Source organism: Columba livia, chromosome 7 (genome assembly GCF_036013475.1).
Source record: "Columba livia isolate bColLiv1 breed racing homer chromosome 7, bColLiv1.pat.W.v2, whole genome shotgun sequence".
NCBI classification, from domain to species: Eukaryota; Metazoa; Chordata; class Aves; order Columbiformes; family Columbidae; genus Columba; species Columba livia.
The window spans coordinates 20,852,751-20,873,942 of NC_088608.1; the positions used below are offsets into that span (position 1 = coordinate 20,852,751).

Genomic DNA, 21,192 nt, shown 5'->3' on the forward strand with positions numbered 1-21,192 from the left:
AGCAGGCTTGTTTCTGTATGCTCTCAATACGCTACTGTGTGAATTACCTTATTTCACAAAGCTGGTATGACATTAGAACACAAAAACTTACGACATTGTTGATGCTCATCTGAGCCATCTTCACAGTCTTCCTCATCATCGCAAACCCATGACTGTGGGATACATTCACCATCAGTCTTACACTGAAACTGATTTCCCTCACAGGTAGGTTGTGCTAGTGGAAGCAATGAAAAAAAAAATGTCATTTCACAGACATGTAGGAAAGTACTTTCAAGGAAAAGAGTTAAATAAGGTAAAACAAGACTTCAGGTTCAAGTGTTGATTGACTGTAACTTCCACTAAACATATGAAGCATTTGACAAATGAAAGAAAACGGACCGAGCAGGGAGGGGAAAGTGAGCCAGCAGAAGGATGCTCGAAGGCAAAATTTAGTTTAATGAACTCCTGTGTGTGAATCGTCAGTTTTGTATCCCCCCCCTGGAGAGACAGTTTCCTCCATAAGGCAGGTCACAGCAAAAGCTTAAGGCTCTGAACTGCCCCTCTGGCAGAGCCTCTTTTTTTTCCCACTTATATATGGAATCATGGCAGCTTCCCTGGTCTCACAGGGGTCTGTTCATTTGCTCTCACTTTGCCTCAGGTGCTCTGTCCCTGGTAGAAAGGTCTTGCAAAACAAGCTCAAAACCCTTCCCTGTGAATTCACGAGGCAAAAGGGAGCATCAGGTCAGAACAGTGTGAATGTTGTTGCCCCAGCTCCACTCTGTACTTTTCAAATAGCCAAACGACCCAGAGCTGTCAGAGAGAAAGATCAAAATAAATGTTTGAAACTGAGTTACTGTTTGCTCCATCCCTAGTTAATACACCTGGGAAGAGTCACAAGGACAACAAAGTCCACTAGACAGGACTCTGGTCTTAATGATCTTTTTTCTCAGGATCATGGTTTTGCTGTACTGTAAAGTCAACAAGAAACACTTCGCGCTCATGGGATGATACACAAGCACAACTAGCAATGTAAGCAAAGCATCAAGAGAGAAAATCAAATCACTTTGTAGATTTAGAGAAGTATGAAATTACATTAGAGGTAAAGTAATTAGAGGCATAAAATTGATCACATACTACAGAATGCACTTTGTGCATACTTTTCTCAATTCTTGTTTTAAGAACTGGAGAATGATCTTGTAATAGAATTTTAAACTTAGGCCAGTTTTAGACAGTTTAAAACTATCTTCCTAGACACTTATGTGCCCCAGTACCTATAGCACATTAACACATTGTTTTTAAAAGTCCAATTAACTGAAAAAAATCTGAAAAGTTTCATTTTCATCTTCCTAATTCATCACATGTATGAAAATGAGAACAACTAACTTCATGCTTATGATAAATATAGTAGGTGTCAGGTTGGGGTTTTTATTATCTTTCATGAAGTCAGTGTGAATTTTACCTACTCCTTGTTCAAAGCCCAACCACTTCTTTCCAGTTGCAGTTCAGAACTAAGCTGAAATAGCAAGCTATAGGACAACAACGTTGTCTTACCATTTTAAGGTGTTCTTCATCCACAACTGCACTGGTTTTTGGAGCTAACTAAAGTGCTGAGCAACAAATCAAACTACCAAGCTGTGTGAACAATTTCCAGCTATTATATGGCTCAAGCAGCAAAGAAACAATCCAGTGTGAAAAGAACCAATATAAATTAGTCTTTTTCACTCCCCATCAGCTGAGGGGCAAAATCTGTCCTAACCTAGAATTTGGCTGATAATGACACCAGCCCACAAGAACTCAACACTAGCACCGCGAAGTTAAAATGCAGGTGAGTTCCTGAAAACAGACTATGGAGAGAATTTCTTCATTTTCACAACATTTTCACATTCAGCTTGAGAGAATCTTTTGCCATGGATACTACAGCCCATCTGAATGCAATTGTTGTCCCCGAACTGCTGACACTGAGAATAACATGACAACTAACAGAGACTGCATTTCAGGTGCAGTAGGTACAGCTTGTAATCTAGGGTCTGAAAGATATAAAGATTAAGAGCTCAAGTGATGCTGGTGGTAGCTGTACATACATCAAATATTCAGGATTACTGCAACAATAGAATACAGTACATTTCTACACCCACATAGAACCTAGCCCATTAGTCATCAAATGAAACAGCATTATTGGACACCCAGAATTTTTAAGGGATGGCTAAGTCAGAAGTTGAGCACCACTTGATTTTCTGACTAGCAAAGCAAACGGATTCAAGAAATATGATTCTTAAGCAGATTCTCCGGTAATCAAAAGACAACTAGGCGTTTTCTCCCCCTCTAGTATTCATTCTAGTACTACATGTACATTTGAGCACATTGGGATCTCAGTATTTCTTGTGTTACAAAAAAGCTGCTCTGTAGTTATTTCACTTACGGCAACCAGCTTCATCTGTGTCATCCGAGCAGTCTCTAGCCCCATCACACCTCCAGTCCGCAGGAATACAGCGACCATTGCCACAGCGGAACTGCCCACGCTCACACCCTGAGGCAAAGCAAAGCAACAAGCAGGTTGGTAGTACCAGCACATAAAAACACAGTGGAGTGAGCTGTCAAACAACTGTAACCTTACAGCATGGAGAGAAAAATATAATAATACAAAAAGGTAAATAAGTATATATACATATATATAAAATTGGGCCAAATCAAAATTCCTTAGATGTCTACACACCCAGTCAACCAGAATAAAAGAAAGAAAAGAACCAGCTCTAGATTGCTAGAAAATTCCCATAATTTTAATATATTTGCATATTACCCAAACAACAACAACAAAAATAACCTAAACAAGTCTCAGAGGAGCATCTACACTATAGAAACCTATTTAGCAGGAATAAATCCATTTAAATTCTCAAGCAGTATAGACCTGAATAAAGGTAAGACATCATTTCCCACATTATTTCTAAGGGATAAATGTGCTCAACATTAGTCTTCTCCAGACGCTCTAAGGATTTTAAAAAATAATAATAATCCCCTTAGCTGATGTGGAAATATTTTTTCAGCAGTGACCTTAATAATGTCCTAATATTTAAAATCTTTCCTCTGAAGTACAGGAAAGTATGTCTTCAGTCAATATTTGAATAGCAAATAATTTTAAAAGAAATTAAGCTTTCAGACATTTATGGCTGATCAGCAGCTATCCTGCTGTCATTCCTCCTACTTGACCTACTAAGGATTAAGACCTGATAAAGCAGCATTCATTCCCAGGTGTAAATGCAGCTGGATCAGGCCTTTATTAGAGTCGACTAATGAAATCTCTAGTCCCATAGGAAAGAGAAAATGTACTGTTTATGACCTTCTGTTGTGACTATGGCCTCATAAAAAGGGAGTGAACAGTTTTATAGGTCCCCAAAACAATGAACTATAACATAATCATGTTCAACCAAGCTCTGCTTCATGTTAATCTGTTGTCAGCACCTCAGAGAAGGGAACACTGAAAAACCCTGAGGTATTAGCAAAGCCCAATTCTGAAGAAAAAAAATCCTGCTTCCTGATTTAATTAATAGCTGTATGATTAAAACTACATCTTTCAATTATTCCAAGTGGTTTGTCCAGAGAAGATAATCTCAGTATGCATAAAACACAATCACCTACTTTTTGAATTTGTGATGACATAAATAACATGCTACCTTAACTTTCATGTAAAACCAGGCATATCAACACTGTCACATAAACACAGTTAAGTGATGTATTCCTAAGGGATATAGGCAAGCTACTTTATGCAAGGAATGTTCAAATCTGATTGTCTGGTAGTGACATCCTGATTTATAATGTATCCTGCAAATGGTCAAAAATTTCACTTGGATAAATGGTGGTACGGAGTGGTACAGGAGTATGTTCACCCAAATACCTTCTATAGACTAATGCATGATGGTGGTTGGTGGTGCAGGTCTGGGGTTGGTGGTGCAGGTCTCTTATCAACTACCTTTAAAACACAACAACCTCCCTTGCAAAAATGCCCTGAAGGAATGTACAAGTTCACTCTGGAATCCCAGGCCCTCTCTCTGAATTTTGCCCTACAGAGCAACATTTCCATAAGAGATTAGCAGTTAAAGCTCTAATAAACACAACACATATACCACCATTTATCAGCTGGAATTACTAAATCTGCTTGTATACTTGGTATATTATTGCTATTCAAAACCACTGAAACATTCATAGCCACTTAAAAAGAAGCTACAATACAGAATTTCTAATGAAACAGGCACTTATAAACAAGTAATATGAGCAATTTGTATATTATTTGTAAATAACAACTAGCCAAAAAAATTAAAGTACTATGTATAACACTGCTCATTTATCTCCTCTATCTTGTATTAAGTTAGTATAGTTAAACATACCCTTATAGTGATAAAAATGAGGAGATAACACTGATAAACTTTTTAGAAAGTGCTATAAACATAGCAGCCTTTGTACAGTATGAGAAATTGTAACTGAATGTTAACAGAAAACCTGCAAATCATGCAGCTCTATGCTCAGTAACGCTTTGCAGAACTACAGTTTAAGTTGTTCACACCTACAAACAATAAGCACTGTATCAATGTCCATTTACACAATTCTTCAGCAGATCTGCTATAATTAATTTAATTATGGCATTAGGCTTTTCAAATGTTGTCTTCCATGTTTACTTATAAATAAAGGCAAAGAGCTCTGAAACACCTATAAAAATACAAAAGACTGATACTTTACTAATCACTGTTTTATATTATCTTTAGAACATATAAAATTACATAGCAGAAAACAATGTTAATTCATTAAAAATACAGTCTTTGAAAATAAGTAATATGGAAGAAGCAAAAGTTATCTGCAGTATCAAGGGCACTTCTCACCAAGGTTCTAAAAAGCCTCTGTTTCAACTGCAAACAAAAACAATTCTAACCTTGATAAAGGAGAAAGTCATCAGGGGAAAAATGCATAATTACAAAATTACTGCTATGAATACCCAGGAGAAATATCCAGAATGAAAGAAAAATAACCATATCAGCAATAACCAGGTTTGTTACTGTAGACAACTACAGAGACCATTCGCTCAAAACTTAACTGAACACATTCCGCTACAAACAAGTACTGGAAAACTACAAGATTTGAAGAACTGTGATTTAGTTACTATGAATTTAGTTCTAGATTTTAAACGGTATTAATTAAATCAAAAATGTTGCAGGCATTATTCAATGCAATGACCTGCAAAGGAAGCACATGGAGCCCAAAAGAACCATTTCCAGTGGCACAGGCTGTGCCATGCCAGCCGGCGGCGCCTGCACCAGCATGGGCAGGGACTCTCAGATGACAGGGGGCATCCCCTTGGGTTTTGCCTTTATTTGAAGCCTAGATTCACTGAAGAATTAGTACCTACCAATTTTATGGAAGACTCTGCTTTCAATAACAGATTTTTTTAATGTCAAGGCAGCTGATGAATCAGTCAGACACTGCCAAAAATTAATATTAATGAGCTAATTTCCATAGAAATTCTGATATACTCTGACAGAGGCTGATAAAACCAGACATCTCTCTCAGGCAAACAGAATCCTTTTAGCAGGATTCCTGGAGGAAATAACCACTGAGTTTAATAACAAGCAACAAAACAGATAGTGTTCACTGTCATGCTTTCAATTTGCTGAAAGAGAAGAATCTAGGCGACATTTGAAAATCCAAAATGTGTTTCTGTACTTTTACTAGCATTCAGTTTTAGTCTTCTGACTGTGATTAAAGCACTACTAAAATATGGGCTAAAAAATGCACGGCAGACCTTATGAATTGCACCAGAATATAGACAAAAATAATCTGTTATTTTTTAACAAAAATAATTTTGAGATATAAGATCTGTTCTGACTGCTCAACAGGAAAACACCAAGGAAAAACTAAATATATATCATGTTTAATATAAACCAGTCTAGTACTGAAAAATGCAAACCAAAAATCAGGAGCATACTTATTTGCCCCAATATGTTTGTGCAGAAATACTTAGATTGAGAATTAAAGCTTTAATTCAATCCTCTTGTACTAAAAGCAGAATTTTATGTTTGGCTTATAAGGGAAACCAATACTGCCCACTCTCTGCCACTCTGCAGTACTTTAGACTCCTTTCAGTTCCTCTCTGAACAGTTCTAGTCTCTCCTGCTTATTTCGTACATTTTCTATAATATCTGCCTATTCAACCTTGAAGTCTCTCATACTTTTAACTACAACTCCAAACCTATTGAATTCTATTTCTGATTCACAGAGTAAGGGCACTGTGACTGTCTATTCTGACTATACAGAATGGGCCAAACCCCCTCATTCGTTTGTTCTTCCTGCTGCTCACAAAACCTTCGAGAACTGTTAACACCTCTTTAACAGTAAAGCTTGAATAAAAGATTTAAAATTATGAAGAATGCATTAAGGCCAGGGTAGATGGTACCACTCTCAAACTGTCCACTCAAAAATGAAACTTCCACTACTGTGATTACTTCAGGAATCATCTCTCCCAACAGATTTTTTGTGTTTGAAAGACTAGCGTTCTTCAAGGCAATATTTCTTCAACTGAACAGTTTCACCTTTAACACATCTGCAGTTTTTCAACAAATAAGTGCAAATGGACTGTACATTACAAGCCTTTTCCACATAAATTTTACAAAAAGAAAAATAAATGACAAGCTTTCTTTTTTCCCTTCTGCCTTCCAACAAAGGGTTCTCTTTGTTCCCCTTCGGCCCCCAAACAGAACAGCCACTCCAGTGGCCTTGCAGGTAGAAGAATCCTGGAGAATCACCTTCCATGCGCTTTGATGTCAGAGTTTTGCCTAGCTTAATTACATGTCAAACAGCCTGAGGTTTTGGAATGCTCAGGGAGGGGAAGCTGAACCTCTGGAAATTCCATCTCTCTTCTACCACACTAATGAAGAAAGAAATAAAATCCATACTATTGGAAAAAGCGTTGCTTACTATTGTAAAATGCCCTGTGATACTGAAAAGTAGTATTCTGTTAGCAATTACAACAGGCAAATGAACAAAGATTATTTCAAATATAAAGAAAAACAGAGTCTGATAAAACTATGCTGAATTTCGTATACCTTGAGACAATATTTAACTTCTAGTCTTCCGACACTTTAAACTCCATTATATTTAATACAAACTATTCAGATTAAAGAAAACCCACAGACCTCACAAGCATTTATAGGTGTTACAGAAAGCAGTACAAGATTTGTCTTCAGTCTTCAAGACTTTGCAACATAAAATGTCTTTTGTACCTACATGTCCCTAAAGCAGATTATATTAGAGAAATAATTTTAACAGACAACATCAACAAAGAGACAAATGTGAGTCTGCACCGACTTCCCATGATGGCAAGATCTCTGTATACAGATGGATAGGTGGACAGGAGGCTAGTCAAGGGACAATCTGAAGGCAAAGAGCCACCAGAGTTGGAAGCATTCCTAGACAGAGACTCTTTCTCTAACTCTGGTGGTGTTTAAGAGCGATCCATGCGCTACTCTTCACAAAAGTTCTCTACTCTGGGTTTGAGTCTGTTTATTCTTCTGAATGCCAACAACACCATGTGATGCATGTGCAGAAGTACTTTGTTTATTTAATTTAATTGTTTTATTAAGCACTCCCCAGCCTTCAAGAGAAGATGGAGACACTTGAGAAAACTTTCTGGTACACAAACCTTACAGATTATTGGGGAGGGTTGGCAAAGAAGTGGAAATGAGAAAAAGACTGAACTTGAAGCAACAGATTTGGTTCTCCACTGACAATAATTGGAGTAAGCAAACTGGCACTTGCACAGATTCCTCAAAAATGAGCAGAAACCCACTGATGACAACAATAAAATAGCTTTTACTCCACCAAACACTAGAAAACAATACTTCTAGCCATTAACTCCTAAAATCCACCCACATGTAGAACTTTTTATATTATTGGATTATAAATAGAACTGATAACAGGAGGGTGAGAGGGATTAAAACAGAAGAGAAACTTAAGTTTCATTTTTGCTCATTTGTTTCTTTCTCTAAGCCTACCTGAAGATGCAGAGTCTGTTTCCATCTCATAAATGAGCTAGGTGTTCCATATTCAGGGGAGAGGAAATTTTGAGTAAACCATATCCTGAGGTTCAGTGGAATGACGGGGACCAGAAGCTGTAATAAATAGATCTTGCCTGTCAGAGTAGAACCCAAAACCTACATTTTGAACTTTTACTCACTGACTAAAAAATTCAAGAACAAAAGTGGAAATTTTGTCTTTCAGTATGGACTTAGAAATACCATCTTTCACTGCAGCAACAGCAGATTTTTACAGTTTCCTTTTCAAAATCATTTGCCAAGAAGTGGGGGAAGAAAAAAAGTCTGGAGACAGCAAAATCTACATTATATTCTGTGCTTTGTGTCTGTATGTTCTTGCACATACAGACACTTGTCAACTAAAATCATTGTTAAAACTAAAGCTCTCATTTTAATAATGCTCACATGCAAACTCTTTTACAAAAATACTTAAAATTAGTGTATTCTATGTTAAACTATTTGTTTTCCATTAATACAGTTATGAAAGGACTTTAGATTCATTTCTGCTAATGCCTCAACATAAATCCAAGAACTACAGAAATTTAGGATTTTAATCTACTGAAACTAAGCATGAAAGCTTTCCTGCAAAGCAAAAAGGTTCAGGTCTCCTGCAGACAACAAGTTCAAAGGAATGACACTGTAAATGCCTCCTAGCAACATTAAAGATATTCATAATCCTCATCCTCTCTACCTTACTTTATTAATTGAAAAAGCAATGCATGCAAACAGCCTGATAAAAACAGTTTATAAATTCATTTTTAACAAATCTATTATTTTTTTTTCAAGTATAAGCCTGGACCAACAAAACTAATAATAAAGAGAACAAGATGCTAATTTCCTGATAAACTTCTCAGAAAAAACCCTCAGGTTTTTGTGGCTGTTGTTTTGTTGTGGGTTTTTTTTCCTCTCTCTCAAAGCTCTGATATTCAGAACAAAATAACCAAAATAACTATGGTTTCTACATTATTTCTTTAAAAACAGCCATTCTGGAAAAAGTAAAGAAAAGATCAAGTTATACAGTATTGTAAAATTATTCTCACTGATCCTAAATGTAAAAAAAATAAACTTCTTAAATATAAAATCATGACGGTTTCTTCATCATACACACTCACAAACAGCACATATTCATATTGCGTATCTTTACCATAATAAAGTACTATAAACAAATTAATCGAAATCAAGTTCCTTTACAGTGTTGCTTCAATGCACACATTTTTTAAAAAGCAATAAATGAACTCTTACTGTCTTCCTAGTCCTTTAACAAGGTAGGAATAAGAAATAATCCTTTTAAGCAAAGGCTAATTCTAACAGACAGGAGGTGATACTATTTTCTACTGATGAAGTAAATTATTCCTGATATTGTGCAGACGTGGCTGCTTCTTCTGTTTAAGTCACTATCAAATTTATTGTACTTCAGTGATAACTGATAATCAGCCATTAATTGTTACTGGACACTTTCTTTAACCCCAACTGCATATGAAGTATTTTCCAAGGTGAAACTACTAAAAACTATTTGTACTCCTTTCTTAGAGAATTCAGTGAAGTTATTAACTGTATGGCCAAATTCAAGAGAACCTGGGTTTGCAGTACTGAAAGATTCGCCTTCATAATACAAAAAATGGATTAAAGACACATCACACGTAAGGAACACGTTCCACACTAAATTGGATAACCTCAAGCAGTTAGGTGTGTTAATCCACATAAATCAGTCGTGATTGTGTTAGCTGGCCCTGTGGATCTCTAGGGAAACACACATTTCTGAGCCTTCTGAAATCCCAGAAGCTTCCTTTTCATGAATGGCACATTAAATATGCAAAAATCTGTTCTAATTGACCAATTGACATAAAGATGAAAAGGAACAAGCAAACACAGTAGAAATAAAGACACCCCCCAGCTACTCACAGAAGGAAGCATCCCAAACATTTTCATAAGAATGAACCTTGCTAATGGCCCCAAGGCTGCTGTAAAATTAAAACTGGGTAACAGAGCAGGGGGGAATATGACCAAAGGAGGAAAATCTTCAAGACTAGGATGTATTTACAACTACACAGTATGTAGAAAATGAAAAAAAAAAGTGCTTAAAAAACTTAGATAGAACATGTACAGTATGTACCACTGAGAAAGTCCAATAGATGCAGTAGCAAATGATAAAACCTTCTCAGGCAGCTATTGTGTTTTTGAGAGTTGTACTGTTTTTTAAATAAATTTTTCAACCAATCTGTTCTCAAAGTTAGACCCTGTGCTGAGACGGTGAACTGCATTCAATGTAGTCATGCTCTCCGGAAAGCTGATGAGTCATTGTAGCACTAGGATTGGAAGCCTCTTACTGAGACTCATTCCGGTTTGTGACAGTGAAATTGTGTAATTTTTTTCTATTTCTTTTGTGTATTATTGCCAGATTGAAAATTGCTATGCAATCTGACACTTTGTCAAATCATAAACCTTACTGGAAAATTCTTCCACAGGTTATTAACTGAAAAATGAAACTTGTCACGCAAAAAACAAACCACTTTCCCTTACAGATAATAATCACAGTAAGCACACAGAGTGAAAGCTATTTCTCTCTTCCCACCACAGAACCCATATCTATAACAAAATTCTTCACTACTTGTGTAACACCACCATGCCTAGTGAGACTCTCAAGCAAAAAAGATAATTTAAACTGTGTCCCAAAGCTTTACATGCATCATTTTGCACTTCAAAAACAAAAAAAAATCATCATGTACAGTCATCCTTTTGCACTTCAAAAATAGCAACTGTTACTTGTTGCAAACTAAACATGTGAGAACATTTTCAGAAAAAACAGAAAAACTGAGGTGTCCATGCAGAACAGACAGATCATGTGCTGCAAATATCCTGTATGCCTAGATAGACATTCTAATGCTACTCACTACTACTGTCCGTGACATTAGAAACTACATATGTTGCTTTGGATGCCTCGACACTCACCACATTTCTCCCTTATTCAGCAGTGACTCAGTTTCAGCGAGCAGCTGAGATCTATGGATGGTCACTACTTATCAGGCTTCTTGAAACGGAAATTCCATGTGCTAAGGCAAGTCTGAGTAAAGGAAGGATCAACTGAACTGAAACAACAATGTTGTCCAGTGTGCTTGCACAAAAAGCAACTTTATCTTAATAAACCTGAAAATGACCAATAACAATTAAATCGTCCATGGCTATTTGATTTTTAAATGTGGTATATATTCTTCATACTTTTCAGTTTAAAAAATAGTTTTTTAAAAAAATCCTTTAATCCAAATAGTAATGAGTTCGTCAAATTAAAAAGGTAAAGTCCCTAAATTCATCAGAAGAGAATAAATAGAAGACACATCTCCCACAGAAACATTACCCTTCCTGTCAGCCCCAATGGAAGCATTTTATTTAGACCTCCCCTAACCAGACAAACTCTACAACTGTCAGATTTACTCACCCTTTTGGATTTATTAAGGATGCTTGATTCTGCTGACACTTCCCTTCATCGGTGGTTGCTGGGCATAATATTTTAAGTAATTCTTTAAATGACATTTGCTACCTCCTGTAAGCAGCATTCCAGGCACAGAGGTGAACAGCAGGGAAGAAGGGTCCCCTGCTCTACCCTGTGTAGCTGGGTAAGCCCTACACTTGCTGCATCCTTGGAAACACAAGAGCAGACAAGTATAATACTGCGTACAATGTACTTACTGCCAGCAGCAAGCACGCAAAGCCACAGGAAAGGTGCATGTTGTCTCCCAAGTCACACAGTGGTAGCAAACATGACATAAATTACACTGCCCACGGAACTGCAGGCACGAGCAACCTTCAAATCATATTCCCCTCCTCAAAGCATCAGTCTTTCAAAATGTCTGCTAGGCAGAAGATTGGAAGCACACCTGCTCTACTGCCAGCCAACAAGTCAGGATCTCTAGACAGAATGTTTAGTGACCACGATCTTCCCTTAACTGGGTGATAATTTGGGTCTGTCTCTACAACATTATAAAATTTCTTGGGATTTAAGTCTCTGAGAATTGTATCGGACATCTAAAAAAAAAAAAAAAGGGCAATTGATTGCTAAAAAATGGTGAGGAACAGTTTCTGTTACCTAATAGGTGATGAAGTCTTAAAGTATTAGTATGGATAAAGTACTTAATCAAGGTTGGAGCTTTTACCTCTCAAGGAATTTAAATTTTGCTACCAATTATTTCATTGATTTTAACTATTTTTTTTTAATTTCTTTTTTCATCAAACAAACCAAGAGACACCCAAATTTCTAAAGGATTTAAAGTTCAGCTTTAAAGTTTTATTATACTTTGTTTTTTTCACTGCAAGACAACCATTTTATAGTACATTCTGTGGCAGCCTTAATAAAGTTGAAAACTGCAAAACTGATAAAAGCTAGTAATAACAGCATTCTTGCATTTCCACTGTTAGATTGACATTTTTTTCGATCGCCTACAGTTAGAACACAAATTCCATGGCACGACATCACTTCTGCAAGCGCCAGAGGAGCCTGATTGTTGTTGTTGCCCTCTGTCCTCACGCAAAGTTTCCGGTGAAGCAGACGGACGGACGGCCTCACCAAAAAGATGAGCCACAACCGAGCCACAGCTGCGGCTCTGCTCAGGTTTCCCATTGGTTCAGTCAACAGAAATTTATCAAGGCTCAGATTAACAACTGAGGTAGCTGCAGTTTAATTACTCCACTAAATACCTATCATGTACTGCACAGGTAACAAAAGAATGTTTAGTACTTTGCTACACCTACAGAATACTAGGAACAAAAATTAATTGTCAGTGAGGCTTTAAAGTGCATTCTGTGGCTGACTTCTTACAGAAAAGTCAAAGCTGCAAAGCTAATAAAAATAGCTCCTATATTCATATGGAATACACCACAAACTTTGTCACTTATTTCAGACACAAACTGTGGCTTGTTTATTTCACATGAAATGGTTTAAAAACTTGTTAGATCTCATAGTTGTAAAAGTTATTTTTATTAACACAGCTAGAAGGCCAACAAAAGCTGCAGCAGCATTCCATGTGCTTGGTTATCAGCCAACTCATTTATTGCATTGCAGGTTGAGAATAGCCCTACAATCCTGCTCAGAAGTGAACACGTGAGCAGTCCCATTCAAGTGAAGCCATCTGTTTACACTCGACAACTTGACAAAAGGGTTTCCCGCAGTGCTAGCACTGGTTCACTATAGCCCTGGTGGGACCACTCCTGCAACCAGCATGCTGGCCTAGCACTGCTTGTATGTTCCCAGCAGTAGCCCTAAGCAACGGCTGCACGGCCAGCTGAGCCAACCCACTGACCTACCATAGGAAAAGGGGTCTCTCTCGTCCTCTTTCCAGCTCCTCTCCTACTCCCACTTGATGCTAAGGTTCACTTTCACACTCCAGCACCTACAAGACCTTTCTGCTTGTTGCTCTAAATCACCAAGCCACCAGGAAACCACCTAATTCCCTAGGCCTGGTTTAGTTTTCCTCCAGGTTTGTAAGGGCGAGCAGCTCACAGAGCTATCTGCAGAGCAGTGGTGCTGGTGCAAAGCAGCAACACGAACTCAAGGCTTGGCAGCAACACGGGAATGGGACATTGGAGGACAGAGGGAAGGAGAGTGGAGCTGCCTGCTCCCAGCAGCAGTGAGCTGCTCAGCTGGCTCATCACTGCTCAGGAAACTGGACCCTTGGGTGACAAGGTATGACAAAGGCTTGATCAGCTCTAGATGGGGTTTCCCACTGATGTTGAGTGATGTGAACTTTACATAGCAAACTTCCTTCTTCTGGGCAAACCTGGGGAGGATTATTGATACATGTATGTGCCCCAGTTCTGCAGGCTCTATACTGCCTTAAACTAAACTAAGCTCTCTGGTACATTTATCTGATAATGTGCACAATAGTTTCTGAAGATAAAAAACATTACCTAGAATCTAAATATATGAGTGAATATATCAGTGCCTGTGATACCTTGTGGACTTTTTTTTTTTTAAGAGAAGCCACAGAACATGACTACAACCCCCACCTCTGCTCCACAAAAGCATAAGCCTGCAATCCCCATCAGAGGGAGTCCCTATTGGAACAGATCCCCATTCTTCGACTCAACTCAGCAGGGTGTATCATGACCTGCTTGTGCAAGAAAATAATTGGGCAGACACACTGCTGCTGTAAACAGTGCCCTTTTGCTGAAGATCTGGCTTCTTGATTGTAAAACAAAGGCAATTGATTCATGTTAAAAGCATAAAATAGAACAGGTCATAAAAGTAGAACAATTTCAGTCAACTCTTATATGTCATTTCATTAATCCAAAACAAAACTTGTAACAGTGATCCTTGGATCTCTAATCCACTTTAAGCATTGCAAAACAAAGGAAACATTAAAAGCCTTGAAACCAACAGTAAAGCTTATGGAATCCGCTGAAGGCTATCCATTCCATTAAACATTTCTATGCTTACTCATTGAACTTAACTTTTCTTAAACTGTTCTAAAAGTGTGCTGAGTTAAGGAATCAAAAAGCAGTTGACAAAATGAACATTATCATAAGAAACTGGACTTCAAAATGGATCTCAAACAGTAATAAGCCATTAAAAGAGATGTTTACCCTTCACTGAATCCTATTTTCTGTCTCTTAGATCAGTACAACTACTGGATAATTTCTTTGAAATTAAGGGAGTTGCACTGCATTGAGACAGAATTGTTATTCCTTCATCCAGACACAGCTCAAGGTATGTTTAAGAATAAAATATAATTATCAAATTATATAAAGAAGCACTTTAGGTTTAAATAATTTTAAAAACAGCTCTGTCCTTTATCTGCCGCATTCAGTGTAAGCCGTTAGAAAGAAGCTGACAAATTATCTGATTTCATTGCTAATTAGCCACAGTAGAATAAAAACATCAACTTCTCTTTAAATAGATGTCAACCTGTAGATCATTAATTAGAAGGGACCTTTAATGTTTTTCAACAATGACAACTTCCAGAAAATATAATTTGCTTTGAAACATCCAAAGTGCTATATGGTTCCAGCAGAGGTCTGAAAGAGGATAAACAATTATAAAATCTTGGTTTAAAAGTGACAATACAATGTGATTCAAAGTTACATTTTTGTCTATCTGAAGAGTTTTCACAAGATCTTAGATCTAAAAATAAGTATTGTAGGAAGACCAAATGGGTTTTGATCCAATAGTCATAAAGGTAAAATGAACTGCCTCTACAATGTGCTTGTTTACTGCTCAACTAAAAGACGAGTATTCAGTTTAAAAAGAAAATATCTCAACAAAAGAACCTCTAGGTTCAATGCTAAATAATGAGAAGTTTAAAAAAAGCACATTTGGGCTTGGATCTGGCAATAATCTAACAGTGCAAGAAGACATGTGGAGAGAAAAAGGCTCCAAACAGTGTGATTTCATGTCAATCCAAGAAACCCAAAAGGAAAAGAATTAAAAGGCTTGCATTCTACCTTTCCCCCAAACGAATCTTTGCTCATTTCCTGCAAAACACATGGAAAATAAATCTGGATTAAAGCAGGATTTCATTGCTCAAATTTCCAATGAGCTCAATACATGAAAGAAGGTTTTGGGTTGTCTTACAGGGAAATAGAAGCATCGCACACATCACACATTTATCTTAGTTGAAATCTCCTTAGATGCTCTGTCTCTATTTGTCTTGACTCCTGTAGCTTAATTATTTACTGTAATTCTAGCATTTGGCATAGACCCTAAATCTAACCCCAGGTGTCATCCAATTACTGCTTTTAATTTTTAACTAAAATTCTGGGATTTGTCCCATTCCTCACTTTAGGTGATTCGTTTGCAAATTCCTTGTATGCTTTGCTGAACCGAATACAGAAAAAAGAGTAAATTATTAAGAAAATTCAAGAGATTTACTAAAAGAGGGCTACTCATTAAAAAGAACCATTTAAAAAAAACCCAACCTGTCAGTGCACAGAAATACCACTCATTAATTAAAATGTGAGATTATATTTGGCTCATAGGTACTTTTATATTGTCAGCCCACAAGAAATAAATTCGTTCCGAGGCAGGTAGGTGGACACTCAGTGGGATTTTTGGTCTTGATTTTGTGTGAGTACATCTCTGAGAACAACCAAGAAAATGATACCTGTAAGCATTATGAACACTACAACCCCTAGGTCATGCACAATACCTATTAAATTGTATATCAGGACTGCATTGGTATATTAATTTTCTTTGCCATCTTTCTCCCTTCTCATTACTCCCAAATCCTCAATCCCCAAGGAAAATCTCACTCAAGGTCTTCAAACACCAGGTCTTGGCAGAGGCACAATCTTACAGACAGGCTTCTCCATCATTCAGAGGTGCACAGCGCTGTATGAGGGAGGATGAGTACCGACTCTGGCCTGTCGCCTACAGCAATGTCACTGTACATCAGCCTAGAGACAGATTAAATAGATTTGAGTGAAGGCAATGCCTAGGAAACACTGAATTATTAATTTGGAGATTGAACTATTACAATGCTTGATGGGAAAGCATGTTTCTCCTTGCTATTCTGGAAAGAGCTGCTGTAGCCCTTCTCTACTTGGTCATCTTGTACCTGTTCATTATCTACCTCACTTTGTGCAAATGTTCATTGTGATTTCTGAGATATCACACCATATAAATCCATTCTTAGAACAGCCTTCATTGTCAGACTAACACATCACCTTATAACGGCGAAAAATTTTAGTCATATTGACCTGGGACACATCGAAGCCGTTGACTTATCATGTTTATGATGATTTAGGTTGTATATAAAATCTGATGTGCTAAACTTTCGTGTTACAACAAAGTTTCTGCAAAAATCACATTTCGTCACGATGCATACAGAATAGATAATCACCTCTCCTAAAAAACAGTTTAAATTAAAAGTAACTATGAGTTACTGAAAAGAGGAGCAAAAAGTAAATATTAGAAGACAACCCTGCTGTAATATTCTGGCCTCCTAATGCAGAATCAAAAAATTCAAAAATTTAGCATATATACGTAGAGAGAAAGACCACTAATGGAGATGCTTGCATTTCCAGCTGCATTTCCCAGAGTTCAAAAGTTTAGACAGCTATCAGCAAGGGAAATATACAGCGTGACTATGCACTCATTGATCTCATATGATTCACATCAATGTGAATCTGTCATCTTTGATTCCATACATAAAAGAAATAGAAAGATCCTGAGAAGTATCCACCAGAAAGAAAGGGGAGAAAAATGGAAATTGGTACACAACGGTGAAATCCCGGCCTTACGTTGCGATTTGGTATTTTGCAATAAGTTGCAGCAAAGCCAGCCTTTCAGTGTAACTACATGCAAGTCTGAAAAAAAGATTATACTGGCATTGTTTTCTAACTTGCATTAATTTAACAGCATTGGTGGCAAAAATCAATACCAATGTAATTTATTAAATAATTCATATTATTTTAATACTCATAATTTATTTTCTGAAAGATTTGCATCATCTCTGTTGAAAGTAGGTCATCAGGACCTAAAGGACACCAAAAAGCAATGAAGAAAATCTAAATGATCTGAAATATATATGTTATAGAAGTATTAACTATAGCAGATCTGTGCAGAATGTTCTTAATAGTTTGTGTCTAGAGGAGAAAGCTCTTTTTTATAACAAAAAGCAGGTTTCTGTGAATTATTTATATATTATTTTTTATATATGAATGGTTTTATAAAGAAACTGCTGAACTATTAAGAACAGAAGAAAAATTCAAACACTCTCAGGTACTAAATCCTCATCAAAAAAAGTACCGCAGGCCTTCCATGTTAGATAAGGTGAGCCCGATAACAGCTACTATGTGGAATATTGCATGAGTGTGTAGATCTGGTACCCCTTGCAGTAACATTAACTAACTCATTGTTCAGATGCAAAGTTGCCCTACTGATCTCATTCACCCTCTGCATAACTGCTGCGAGTGCGACATCCATCCAGTGTCTCTAGTTTATGACTGGGAGCATGAAGCATTTTGACATTCCTCAAACTAAACACTAACATTGTTCCCGTGATTCTTCTTCTTGACACCACCTTCACTCAGGTAGTTTTTTACATTCCAGCTGCAATTTTCTTTTCTGATAACCGTTACCCTACAGGCAACAAGGCTGATAGAGTAAAGGTTGCAAGGCAAGCCATTGTGGCAGTTACAAGAGCAGTATTTTTATTCAGTTTATAAGTGGTATGTTTAATTTCAGTAAATCCAGAATTAGATAAATCAAGGAGGAATCATTATATTATTATTTGAGCTACTTCTAGAAACACCCATCTTACTCAGGTAGTGCCAACAAAAAAACCTCCAAAACCAACACAGAAGCGCCTTTGAAAATACTGAGGATTAGACAAGATAATATGATTTTCACCATCTTCTTTCTGAGCCTTGGAATGGCTTTCATTATTCTTGTAATGGTTTTGTTTGGGTTGTTGGTTTTGTTTGTTTGTTTGTTTGTTTAATGAGAGTCTGACACGATTTCAACATTCATGGAGCTGGAACTTAAGAGTACGAAATATTTCACAATAACGCTGTGGCCAAGACTGCTATCCAGACATTCTACTAGTATCGGTTACCCATTACTAAAACTATACTGTTTCATTTGCACAGTTATTCTACTCTGAAGGGTGGGAGGGGGATGGATGGGAATGATGACACCAAAGTGAAAAACTTCTATGCTTCCACTGCCTATGGATGTGAGTTCAAAGCTTCTCCCGGCTTATCCTGTCATGTCATTTACCAGGTGTGTCCTAAACAGTCAGAAGTGGCTGCAGAGCAAAAAAATAAACATTTAAATCAGCACTGCAGCTTCCGTTCTATCCAATATAAAATAATAGTGCATAGGATTAAGTCTGGCCAGTGTGACCTCCTTGGGTAGAGCTTTTGCAGGTCTCCTGCTGCACATTAGCTATCTCCTATTTCCCTGCTCGTAAGTGGGAGCTGCTAGCAGCAGTTGCTGTATAATTACTTACTTTATTCTGTCTAAGGAGCTTAAACTAAGAGTTGAGCAAAGAAAGCAGATTAACAATTTGAACGCACACGTAATAGACACACAACCAGCAGAACCGCCGGGTCAACACAAGGGGCCGAGGAAACGCACTTCAGCCGCTCTTGCTCCGAAAGACAGGCTTCATTTTCACTGCAGGGCTGTTAAACCGCGCGGGAGAGCCGGGCTGCGGCAGAGCAGGGCAGCGGGCTGGCGGCTCGGCCGCCCCGTCCCCAGCAGCCAGATTAGCGGCCGCCCGTCACATGCCGGCGGCGGTCGCTTGGCAACAGCAAAGCCGCAGAGAAAGTGCTCCCTGGGCCAGCCCAGCCTGCCTCCCCACCGGCTCAGGGGCTTATTGTGCCCCAGACTAAGCAGCTGGTTCTTTCTCAGAGCCTTCTGCAAATGACTGCATCTACCACACATACACAAGCCTGTCCACCTGTAACACCCCGCCAGGCACAACCTGCCTACGTGCAGGAGCCGCAGCCTGTGCGCTTCTCAGCAAAAACAACCCTGGGTACAGCTCTAGTGGTCACCAAACCTGCTCTGGGAATGCAGGTGAACTCTGCTCTGCAAACCTACACACACTCCTGTAGCAAGAAGGGCACAAAGATTGCAACGAAAAAATGCCAAAAACTCTTGGGGTGCTTATTTTTTTTCCACCTTCTGCACCACCAGTGAGCAGCACTCACTACACTACAGCAAGTACACTAAAGCAAGCTGCCCCCTCGCATCTCTGTAAAACTGTGAGTTCAGACCCTGGAGTTGTAAAGTCTGAGCTGTCCCTCCTAATTTAGCAACAATTGTGTATTGCTGTCTCCTTCAACCAGGAGAAAAAAAAAAAAAGAAAAAGAAAAAGAAAAAAAAAGTTAGTACAAACCAGAAAAACAACAAGAAAAAAACAACCTGGGATAATATAAACTAAGATGAAGTGAAGCTCAAGAGCCGGGGGTGTTTGTGGTGTTTCTTAGGCGCTCGTCCCTTTTCCACAACAGAAATCAACTCCATCAAACGGCTCCTGGAAAGAGTCAGCTGTCTCCCCTAGCTATTAGAAAGAACTCCGTGAATCGGCTCCCGTTAACCCTCTACTTTCAGGCACTTTGGTCCTCTCCTATGAGACCCCGGGACAGGGATGTGCTTCTTGCGGTGCAAGTCCCGTTCCGGAGAGGCTGGAGCATAGCGCTTACCTTGGCAACTGCCCTGCATTATGCATGCAGTGAACAATATGAGCAGTTTGCAAGCAGTTGCTGCTCTTCCCTCCATCCAGTGGCGAGGTCCCATCTGGGCTGGGATGCTCCAGCTCCCTCAGAAGCTGGCTCCTCGGCTCCGGGGTGCTGATCTGCACAGCAGCAGCACAAGGAACCTGGTGTCTTTTTCTTACCCCGCTAGTTGTAGAAGAAAGGCGTGTTCGCCTGTTGAGACATCGCGTTTTCTATAAACTCCCACCCTCCAGACATCGCATAAAGCTCTTTATACCCGGCGGCCCCGGAACCAGCATGAGGAATCAGGCAGCGCTCCAGGCCCCGCACGGCGGGCGGCCCCTGCCCCTCCTTCCGCGCCCCGCAGCACCGGCCCGAGCCTGCCCAGCCCGGGCACTTGCACACTTCGGATCTCGGGGTCCACTGCTGCTACACTGCGTATTTTGAGTAGATCAGAGCAATTTCAGATTGCAAGTGAGAGATGTCCTACGTTTCAGTGTCCCAAAGGCGTGCTCCAAACAAGTGAAGTATTTTTGACAACTTTGAAAAATGTCACAACCCCTGCTTACCAGTGTAGCGGATAAAACTTATACTTTTTTTAAAAACTGCTGTTCCTCACAGAAATATTGCAAAAAAGAACTGTGGGGGTGAAACTTAGTTCTGCACTTTCTTAGCAGATAAAAGCAGTTTGGTAAAGTGCTTTGGCTGAGAATGCTTGAGGTACCAGCTGGAGACACCTTACTCTGGTTCTAAGTCTCCAACGGTGTGTGCAGCGCACATGAAATGCTAGCCTGTGTTTTACTGCTGCCATTTCAGGAATCATATACCTACTAAACGAGGGTAAAACAGTGCATAGTAGCACAGGGAAAGATAAAAATACCCTAATACTTCACGTTGGAATGCAGTCTTAAGAAAAGAGCAAGCATTTTGGAGGCTTTGCTTGCAAGATCAGAAGCATCATACATAAACTGTGCAAAGTTAAATCACT

At 38.6% G+C, this 21,192-nt stretch overlaps 1 protein-coding gene across 6 annotated transcripts in view; it reads right to left on the minus strand.

The window, feature by feature from the left end:
- LRP2 (LDL receptor related protein 2) overlaps positions 1 to 20,457 on the minus strand; it is a 120,374-nt gene extending 99,917 nt beyond the window's left edge. For 5 of the 6 annotated variants that reach the window (XM_065069715.1, XM_065069713.1, XM_065069714.1 and 2 more), the window contains exons 1-3: positions 20,193 to 20,456; positions 2,399 to 2,506; positions 92 to 214 (exon numbers count right to left, since the gene is read on the minus strand). In XM_065069715.1, coding sequence (XP_064925787.1) covers positions 92 to 214; positions 2,399 to 2,506; positions 20,193 to 20,286 — 325 coding nt within the window. In that variant the 5' untranslated portion in view covers positions 20,287 to 20,456. Of the gene's footprint in view, positions 1 to 91; positions 215 to 2,398; positions 2,507 to 20,192 lie in introns of all 6 variants that reach the window. The other variant, XM_065069717.1, reaches the window with a different exon arrangement.
- Positions 20,458 to 21,192: the final 735 nt, after the last annotated feature.